The sequence below is a fragment of the Athene noctua genome, chromosome 18 (genome assembly GCF_965140245.1).
Source record: "Athene noctua chromosome 18, bAthNoc1.hap1.1, whole genome shotgun sequence".
NCBI lineage: Eukaryota > Metazoa > Chordata > Aves > Strigiformes > Strigidae > Athene > Athene noctua.
Window position 1 is genome coordinate 395724 of NC_134054.1, and position 10954 is coordinate 406677.

Sequence of the window (10954 nt, forward strand, 5' to 3'; positions counted from 1 at the left end):
AGTCCCTTGACTTTCAAGGCTGACAGCTGACATAACTATAAATCACCAAAGAAGGAGTGAAGGTTGAAGCTGATGGTGTATCTACTCAATGAGATATGGCTCACAAGCAGCAACATACCTCCTTCCCAGGCCCTTGGGTTTGCGGAAGGGTGTTGTTTGCTCACAGACCAAGCTCAGTCAAAGCAAAACCATATGAATTCGGCAGCACGCTTTTGGATTCCTCTGGTGTCAATGGATTCTCATGTTTGGAAAATACTGGTTAGGGGCTGTTTCTCCATTAACCTACTATCTCCAAGAGCACAGCAATATAAGAAACAGTACTTGGCTTCCCAGCATGAGGAAGACAAGGACATACTGGAGAGAGTCCAGCAATGGGCCACAATGATGATTAAAGCATTGGAGCATCTGTCATACAAGGAAAGGCTGAAAGAACTGGGACTGTTTAGCATCGAGAAAAGAAGGCTCGTTATCAATGTGTATCAATTTTATCAATGTGTATAAAAACCTATGGGGGGACAGTAAAAAAAGCAGAGACAGACTATTCTCAGTGATATCCAGAGAAAGGATGAGATGCAACAGGCACAAATTAAAACACAGGAAATCCCTTTGAAACACAACAAAAAACTGTGAGGGTAGTCAAACACTGGAACAGATTGCCCAGAAAGGCTGTAGAGTCTCCATCCTTGCACATACTGAAAACCTGACCAGACATGGCCAGGGAAGCTGGACTAGCTGATCTCCAGAGGTCCCTTCCAACTCAGCAGTTCTGTGAACAAGACCACAGCAGCCTCCCTGACTGCTGCCAACCAGCCTGGCCTCTGGGAACCCATCTGGAACCCCATCACAGAGCTAATACCCTCCCTTGCCCACTTTCCTCCCTGCTTTTGATGTCTTTTGGTTTATGCTATCCCTTTTGCTCTAGGACAACTGTGTCCTCTCCAGAACTCAGATACAACTTGTTTCTGGCCTATCCGCACCACACTCCTCTAGTCCTCCTCCAGATCTCATTGTTTCCATCATTGCCGTGAGCAGGAACCTCCAGCCACCGTTGTTTTCATCTAACCCACCACTGTGGACTTCCAGCAACCACAGGAGCAGAAACCAAAGAATGCCAAACATCTTTAACTCTTTACCTCCTCGTGTCTCTCTTGCCTCACATTTACTAGAGTTTTGGTCCTTTCCTTGATCTTCTGTGATGAATGAATTGAAACCACATTTTTGCTAGCAAGAGAACTCGAGAGGCAAAGGCAGTAATCCCTCAGGAATGCCCATCCCTAGCCCTGGAATTCATTTCCCACAAGCCACCTTCATGGTTTTCTCAGAGCTGCCTATCTCCACATTTGCCATTAAAAACCATTCTGGTTAACCACCAACCATGGGTATCTCCTTTTCACTGCCAGAGCCTACAGCTTGACCACGCAGTGTGAGTGCACACCAGGAGGAAGAGCCTGCCCTGCCCTCAGCTCCTGGATAAGCCAGCTAGAGCCATGCAGCAGCTGCCTGTGAAGACACAGAGGTGCTGGTGGTGCAGCATAGTCCCTCCCAAGTCAGAGAGAGCATCAGGAACAGTTATTTCTCCCCTTTCATCCATCAGGAACCTGCAGACTGGCTGCTAAACCAAAACTGCCCAAGAGTGGGTGACACTCCCCTCTCAGCTGCTGCTGTTCATACCTTTCTTGCTTCACTCTTTCAGCTCAGGACCAAAACTCAGTGCAGACTTCGGAGCAGGGCTGTTGGAGGAAATTTCAGTGTTGGTAAACCTGAAGGGATATGAATGAGAAAATCCAGCCTGTCTATTCACAGTGGCAGGCTTAAAGCTACAAAGGCTTCAGGAGGCCATCTCCTTCTGGTAGCACCCAGCCGTCCAACAGACTTTGCTGTGAGGAGAAAGGATGCGTGTCGTGCTGGGCAAACCCTGCCAGCCCTGGCAGACCTTGGACAATGTTACGAGCCACATTCATTCTCTGCTGTGGCAGAAAATGTATCCAGCTGTCCTTTGGCACAATGAGATACAGGGCTTCAGAGAGAAGAGCAGAAGTACCTGTTGAAGTAAACTGAGCATGGGGAAGCGAGGGCAGGACAGAGAGTAGGAATAACCTCTTTCAACAAGAGCATGTGGTTAAGTTCAGCTCAAAACATAATGCTGAACCTCATCGAAAGCTGCAGGGACAGACCCACCCAAAGCCAATATAAGTGCCGGTTGGTACTGAAAGGAGAAAGGAGGTACTGAAAGGCCCCATCTGTCTGCGCACTGTCATCTCCTCCCTGACGCCAGCTCCACTGTCAGTGTAGTTATACAGGGATTTGGATCAGAGGAAAGAGAAGGAGATTATTTCTATCATGTTGTGTTTCAGTTAGATCAGGTCCCTGAGCAAACCAGCTGCATACCTGCACACAAGGGAAAGGGCTACCTGCACAGAGCCGTGAGACACATACACAGATCTTTCTTCTTCTCTCACATCTACTCTACTGCAATGTGTGCCAAGTACCTGTGGTCCCATAAATCTGGTTCATTTGGTTAATTATCTCTCATCTGACGTATTAACTCCACGTCGTGGTCCTTATGAGGCACCACCTCTGGAGAGGAAAACATGAGCATCACTTGGCGCTTGCCATCTTTCTTACCTTCTTTCCAAACATTTACTCAGGAGAAAGGAGGCTGGGCTCTGCGGACAGTTGCTCTGCAGGGAAGTTGTCAGTGGTACATGAGCCAAGGGTTAGAAAGGCCACCTGGAGGGCCGAGCTACAGATCTGGGCACAGTGGAACTCGCTCAGACCGAAGTAGGAAAAGTGACTTTCCAAGGGGGAGATGATAGGAGAGCAAAGTTACTGTGTGTGCACAAGTGATTTCCCACTGCCTTTGTTGACCAGTTTGTCTCATCTCACGATAAATTTTGCCTCAAACAGCTCCTAAATTCCTGGTTGGATGTGTAAATATTTAGCGATTTGTGAAACCACAAACATTCACGTATCTCAGTAAATGATCTTGTAGGTGGCAAAACTGACAAACGAAAGGGCTCCCGCACTCCCAAACTAACACAGAAACTTGTGTTGTGAAAACCCGAGTGTCCGGAGGAGCCCGCAGCCCGCCCTGCACCCCGGACCCCGCCGCGCTCGGCTGCGGCCGCGGGGACCGGCGGCTCCGGCCGCCGGAGCGGGGCCGGGGGGCGGCTCCTTCTCCAGGGCCGATCCTCTCGGCCCCGCCGGGACGCCGTGCCCCGGGCACGGGGCAGCGCCATGCCGAGGCGGGTCCGCGGCGGGGGCCGGGCCCGGAGAGCCGAGCGCGGGCGCTGCGGGCCGGCTCCTTCCCCCGCCCGGCCCGGCCCGGCCGAGCGGCTCCCGCCCGCGCCGCGCCCGCCGCCGCTTCCCGCCCGCCCGGCGCGGCCGCGGCCCCGCTCCTACCTCCAGCAGCTGCACGTAGCTGGCCGGGAACCAGCCGCGCAGCCCGTCCTCCTTCTGCCCTTCCCACCAGCCGCCGTCCGGCACCTGCAGCACCGTGATCAGCTCCCCCGCGGCGAAGCGCAGCCCCTGCCGGTGCCGCTCCCCGGAGAAGGGGTACAGGGTCTGGCAGCGCGACCCCGACATCCTGCCGGGGGACGCGGCCGCGCTCCGCCCGCAGCCGCCCGGGCCTCGCCCGCCGCTCCGCGCCCGCCCGGGGCGCCGCTGCCCGCCCCGCGGCGCGCAGGGCTGCGGGAGGGCCCGCGCTGGCCGCGCCCCTCGCCCGCCCCGCTCCGCGCCCCTCCGCGCCGCTCCGCGCCGCTCCGCTCCGCTCCGGGGGCGCGGCGGGCGCCGAGCGCGGGCGGCGGCGGCAGCGGGAGCGGGGCGGCCCCGGCGCCGCGGGCTCGGGGCGGGGGGCGGCAGGGGAGAGGGGAGGGGAGGGGAAGGGAGGAGGCGAGAGCGGGAGGGGAGGAGACGGCACCCGGGTGCGCCGCGGGTGTGACACTCGTGTCGGCGGGACGCGAGTCGGTGTGCCGCGGGGAGACCCCGCCGAATGTTCCCGAGAGACAGGGCGGGAGGGACACACACACACACACACACACACACACACACGTGCGTGAGAGTGCAGGAGAGTGCGGGTGTGCGGGTGTGCGGGCTACCCGAGGGACGCGGGTGTGGCACCGGTGTGCTGAGGGGCACCGTCTGCATGGGAGTCACCGTGTCCGGGACGTCCGTGTGTGTCTGTGAAAGGCCCCGCGTGAGACACCCGGTGTGTCCGACAGCCGTGTGTGTGTACCACACCGGTGTCTGTGACTGACCGCGGGCGAGACCGTCCACGCCTGCAGCACCCACACGTCATCCTGTGTGTGGGGACACTGCGCGTGTGTCTGGAGACACTTGTGCAAATGTGAGACATCTCTGTATGTCTGAGACACCATGTGTACATTTGTGACAATGCACCTAAGTGTGTGAAATCTGTTTTGCCTGAAAGACATGATGTGACACACCCAAGCATGTATGAACCACATACGTGTGTGTGACACATCCCCATCTCCACAGCCCTCAGCCGAGCGCACAACTTGCTCCGTGTGCGTGTGTCTGACTGCAGCTGTATGGGACTTGCACATGTGTGAGACACCTCTCTGCATGTGACACCCTGGTCTGTGTGACACCTGTGTGTATGTGAGTTGTACCATGTGTGTGTGACACCCTCATCTGTGTGACACTCATGCATGTGTATGCATGAGACACCACGGTGTGTGTGTTTTGTTTATGAACACAACTCCCGTGTTCACAGCCTGCTCTGGGTGTACATGCCTGACTCACTCTGCAGCACATGTGGCTTCTGTGTCTGTGTGTAGGACACATCTGTCTGTGTGCACGCAGGTGTGTATGAATGGGGGTGTGTGCCTCTGTCCAGGTATGCACACCTGACTCCCTGCACAGATGTAAAATGCACCTGCCTGTAGGTGCACAGGCACTGGTGGGGGCGTGTGTATGAAGCCCAGGCATACCCGTATGTGTGACTTGCTGCAAAGCGGGTTGCCTGACCCACTCGTCGTGTGTGTGAGCATGTGCATGTATGAGACTCACCCACACAGTGCCTGAGATCTCCGTGTGTGTGGGGGTGCACCTGAAAGGCAGGGCACACATACCTGAGTGACTCTCTACTTCGTCTTGGTGTTGCTTGTGGGATACGTACGTCTGTATTTCTGTGTGAGAGTCTCCCACGCTGTGTGTGAGAAATTCGATCCTGTATGAAACTCAACCTTGTGTGAAGATGTGTGCACGTTTGCTTGTGCAGGAGACACCTGTGCACATGTGAAAGACTCACCTTTGAGTGTGACTTGCTGGGGTGCGTGTGAGCACACACCCTGAGGCTGAGCTGTGTGAGCTATGCCCGTGCATTTGCATACCTGGCTTCCCTGGGAGGGGAGAGACTCGCACAGGAGACTGACCTGTATGTGTGCTTATGGGACAACCACGTGGGACCCAGCTGCATGTGTGTGACTGTGTGTTCGTGTGTAAGCTGACTGTGTGCGTGCCTGCATACACCTGTGCACGAGAGACTCACTCCTGAGTGCCTGGAAGAATCAGTGACTGGTGTGATTCACTGCACCACAGGCTCGTGCGAGGGTCTCATCCATGTTTGTGCAACCTGGTGCACGGTGATCTGCACATGTGGGACCCATCAGCAGTACACGAGGCACATGGAGGAGAGGGGCACACTTCTGTGGGTGCAAGATTCGTGCCAGCATGTGTGTGGAAGGGATGAGGCAAAAGGATCTGCCTGACAAGTGCCTCGCAGCTGTATCCAAGCCTGCCACCCAGCATCCTTTTGCAGTCAGTCAGCAGAGAAGGGGAGGAAGGGCGCAAACCTGCTGCTGTATTCATGCCCCGGTGAGATGCGTGGGTCATCCTCCCCGCTGCCTGACGGGAGCCAGACGTGCCCAGTGGACCTGTCCACATCTCCTCTGGTGCTCACTCCGTTGAGTGCTCCGCAGGCACTGTGTGTCTGTGGTGAGCAGGAAAACACGTCTCCTCCCTGTGCATTTGTGAGACCCTTAGGCATGTGCGAGCACTGAACTCGGCGTGCATGTGTTTGAGAACATTGCTGGTCCGCAGGAGAGGCCTGCTGCAGTACGGAGGTGCATGACTGACTCCAAAATACACAGGCACACATGTCCGACTGCACTTGTCTGTGTGCATACACATCCTTCATTTCAACGTGCATGTGACAGTCCACTGTAAATGTGTCAAAAGCTCACAAAAGTTGAGATCTGTGGCTTGACTCAGCCCAGGGTCTGTATGTCTCTGCAGCAGCAGGCACACACTGCATTTCTCCGTGGTGTGGTGAGACTGTCCACTCGGAGAGGTTTGAGACAGGGTGCACCTATATAAGGCTCAGTGTATTCATGCATGCTACTGCAGAGAGCATGAGATTTGTGTGATTCCCCCTGTGTGCACTGCAAAGTTACCTCCATATTCCAGTCACTAACTCCATTTGGCATACGATTATCGCTATGTGCATGAATCGTGTGTCCCATTCTGCTGCCTGGGAGTGCCTGCTTGTATGCTGCACACTTGGGCATGCAGGTGTTCGTGTGGCTGCGACGGGTGCGTGGTGCTCCCTGCCCCTTTGTCACTCCCCCCACTTACGTGTGTACGTGACGTAGCGCAGTGCGTGTGCCAGGCGTTCCCCTGTCCATGGCCCTGTGTGTGTGCCCTGCCCCGCGCTTGTGCAACTCATTTCAGAGAGCAGGTACTGGTGTGGGTCCTGTGCTTCAAGGCACATGCATCAAGTTCTGTTCCAGTGGAAAAGAAGCAGGTGCTTCTGCGAGTGACTCCCAAGACGTGCACATTGGTCATGTTTTGCTGTGAGCTCGGTCCTTTTCACAGACCACATCTGATCACTAAATCCTGTATGACCTGTCCTGTTTCTAAGATTCAGACTCCTTTTTCTTCCATCTTTTTTAATGGAGGAAAAGCCACCCATTTTTCCTTTTGATTTGTTCTTGCTTTGCAGTCAGTAGCAGGGAGAAGTTTAGAACAGCTACCACCTTTGTGCCCGTGGAGTATCATCACATGTGTGTCTCCTGGCCTGGGCTGCACAGGAGACACGTGGGATGCCATTTATGGGATACTTTATTATTTTACTCTCTTTTCCTGGAGTTTTACGAATTTGCAATACCTTTTTCTTTGAAGTGAGTAATCAGGTAGCCTGACTGTAGCCATTCTGAACAATTCAGAGGGTGACTTTCAATGTAGCTGCCCTTCGTTTAGACAGGCCAAGCAGCCATCTGAGCTGAGCTCTTCAGGGTTTTTTCTTAGGATTCTTTCAACAACTTTCAGTCTACTTTCCACAGTTCTATTTTTGATTCTCTGAATTTGTGGTAAATTGCTTAAAATCATCCCCTTTTAATAAGCATTTAAGCCGATAACTATTGAACTAGAATCCATTATGTGCTATTATCACACCAGCTCTGCCTTGCTTGGCAAAAAGCAACAGGTCTGATACCACGGCACACACCCAGGGGCATCTATCAGCAGTATTCTCTAATAATGCTGTTTATAGGTGGAAAGAACTGAAATCAAGCCAAAAAACCCTTATTTTTCTTCAGCATATAGAAACCCAGATTTGCCTGCGTTGGAACAGAGATCCATATAGCTTAGAGCCTTCAAGTACAACAGTGAATTTTAGTCTAAATTTTACTTTTCTTACTTTTAATGTTGCCAGAATACTTAAATATTTTTGTTTAGTGTATTCTCTGATATTTATTTACTCTGTTATTGTTTTGCTTCCAACTTCTGCTTTCTCTTTATCTCCCTTTCTGATATTTTTGCAGGCTTCTGTCCTTCTTTGCCTGAACTTTCTTGATGAGAAAGCCTCTAGCAGGGGTTTGTCTTAGGGTAGTCTACTTCTTGAAGCAATTACAAACTTCAGCTTTTCAGCAGGCAAGCCCAAATGTAAACACTAACTTCACTCTTATTTTGCATATTCTTTCTGAACTTGTTACTACAACTTCACTTGGGCTGTGTATGAATGTCCAGTCTGTAAACAGAAGGGCTCTGTTCATGTCAGAGGATCCCTTTCAATCACTGGAGGTACATAACTCTTGAACATTTCCCATAAGTAACCCTCTTTTCATTGTGCAGATAATTACATGGTTGGTTTCTCTTGAGATACATCTGGTCCTTCTCTTCAGCTTTCAAAATGACTTTACTTCTTGCAGAGGGAGCAGCTCTTACCAAAGGCATAGACCTATGTTTGCTTCTGCATCATGTATCACCTTTACCATGAAGGATGCTAAATGGTGACATATTTACTATCTACGAGGAAAGCTATCTCTGAGCATAGAACACTTTTTTATCTGTCATAGAAATCAGGGCCAGAGTCACTAGATGGAAGAGTGTCCTGGTTCAGCTAGGATAGGGTTACGTTTCCCCAGCAGAGAGGGGGAAGGGGTCTCCAGCCAGGTTATTCATACCATGCTGGTGTCAGGTCTGGCAGCGCAGAGGAAGCTTTTTCCTTTGTGGCTTTGGTGGCGGGGAGCACACGGCGGGCTGTCCATAACCATTTGCAATATTTCTCTGTGTATCTTTTGTCTTGTTCACTGTTATTGCTGTTTACTGTTGTTATCATTGCTACTGTTGTTGTTCAGATTGTTTATCACACTGTTGTATTAAATTATTATTTGTTAAATTAAATTTTAACCCGGGGTTTGTGCCCTTGCCCGAGGGTGGGGGAGGGACAATGGCAACGCGGTCTCCGGTCCTGGCAGGGCTTAAACCAACACAGAGATAGAAGCCATCCTAGAAACGTGCAGATTTGCAACTTCAAGGGTATCAGGCGTTGGAAAGAAGTGGTCAGCTTTCAGCCTCAGCCTTGTTTTCTATCATCTGTTCCAGATCAGCTAAAGCATCTTGGCTGGATGCAGGTGTTCTCTGGCCAGGTCTCAGCAGGTCTGACTGAATGGTCAAAACAATCCCTCTGGCTGTAAGTTCTCTCTGAATTTATTTCCTGAGCCACCACAACTGTCATACTCACTCTGTCATCTGTTCTAGGAGGGTATTCTGAGAAACCAATTTTAAAATTAGTGGAACATGACCATATTCTGTGTTAGGGTAAGACAAATCTCACTTTGAAGGGACCTTTTCCCTCCCTGTGTTGTACCAAAGAGTCTAGGGTGAAGACCCCAGTCTTAGACATCTAACTTTTTAACACACCTTAGTGTCACTGAAATGCTATCTGTGAATAAGAACAAAATTCATATAACACTGCAGAGAGCCTCAGTTATGGTTATCCAGTCAGAGAGAATTTATTCCATGATTTTACAGATTGTACCTGCAGCTTCAGATAACACCACTAAAACAACCCCTGTACAGATGTGCAGATTCCTTGAAGAGGGACCTAACAACATCTTGAGAGTAACAGAAGAAAGTTCACATCTGACAGCTGCAGAAGCAGCACAGTCAATGTTTTGTTTGTTTAAAGCAACATCTGACAATTTGTCTAGCCCATGGAAAAAGCTAAATTATTCCTGCTGTCTTCACTGAAAAGATCCTGCAGAGCTCAAAATGAGAAGGGGTTGGCATAGGTGCATGGGAGAGTTATTTTGTCGTGATAGACTGGAGATTCACATGAATATTTGATTCGCCATACCTGTTTGCAAGACACAGCAACACCAGGAGATCTCCTGAGGACAAGAACCAGGAAAGAAAGAGACTAAGAGGAAACCACATGTAGCACTGAATCTTTAAATGACCTTTGAAGTCTAAATGACTAGCATAAATTAGCTCTGTTGCTGGAGAGGAAATGTTCTGAGCCTGTACACAAAAGATGCTTCCAGTTGTTAAAATGCTGTAGCTTTTGATGGAGGGGACCATTCCCAATGCTTTGAACAGGAAAGACATAAGAACAGATACAGGAGCTCAGAACAAAACTTCACCTAGTCTAAAGTCTTCTTTCTGGCAGCAACTCAAAGAGAATGCGTAGGATGGAGTTAAAGAGCAGGACAAGATAGCAGTGCTTCCCTTGAATACTCTCCCATTGTCCACCAAACTGCAGTTTAGGGATTTCCTAAACCAGACATTCTTGAGTATCACACTTGGAAATTTAGACATCCAGGACCTCAGACATTCCAAGGAGAGAACTCAGTTATGAGTCATGTTCATATGACCCAATACATGATTCAAACACAAATAAAAACATGCACTTAATGATCAGAAAGGCTTTACCTTTGATTTCTGCCCTTAGCAGTGTTTCCTGTGGCTCTGCTGACCTTAGAACTCCCCTTGTACAAGGTCAGTTCTGAAAATAAGATCAGGCACGCAGTGCCTTGCCTGGCTGTGGCCATTGTAAAACTTAGTGATGTTCCAGGGCAGTTAGTTCCATGTAGTTGTATTTGTCATAACAGTGCCCAGAGCTGTACCTACTATTTTAGAGTCAGACATAAACAAACGTAGTCTCTGTCTATACATGGACAGTGATACTACATGAACAAACAGCTTGTGGTGATTCACCTGGTACTAAACTGGATTTGCCTGCCAGGATAATTCACCTGGAGAGCTGGCTGCTTCCCTTCACCTCCTTTCTTGGAAGCAGGCTGAGAATAACAAACTGTTCCGATAACATCAGCCTACTTCCAGTTGACATATTTCCTATTGAGAGGCAGGGCAGGCCCCACCCTATTACGTGACAGGCACATATTTGGTCATATAAACGTGACTCATAACTCTGAGTCTTTGCCTTAGAGTTAGGTGTCAACAGCAGCCAGTTGTCACAAAGCTCTTGTTTGAAACAGTGCCTGCTCTCCAGCAGCTCAGTGTTCACCTCTCTCTTCCTGGAGCTCTGGGAAGGCCTAAGCCCCAACACTGTGCTCCAGCAGCTGGCTACAGAGTTTCAGGAGAGACCTTCCCTCACTCCACCCTGCTGCTGTTCATCTTGCAATCTTCATGCAAACTAAATACACGGGGCATTTCATTAGGATGCTCACAAAGAAAAGGTCAGGTCTGA

The 10954-nt window shown here is 50.6% G+C and overlaps 1 protein-coding gene across 4 annotated transcripts in view; it reads right to left on the reverse strand.

Annotated features, from left to right (window-relative positions):
• GAS7 (growth arrest specific 7) overlaps nt 1-3627 on the reverse strand; it is a 105732-nt gene extending 102105 nt beyond the window's left edge. For all 4 annotated transcript variants that reach the window (XM_074921706.1, XM_074921707.1, XM_074921708.1 and 1 more), the window contains exon 1: nt 3403-3627. In XM_074921706.1, the coding sequence (XP_074777807.1) occupies nt 3403-3585 (183 nt within the window). In that variant the 5' untranslated portion in view covers nt 3586-3627. The remainder of the gene's footprint in view (nt 1-3402) is intronic.
• Nucleotides 3628-10954: the final 7327 nt, after the last annotated feature.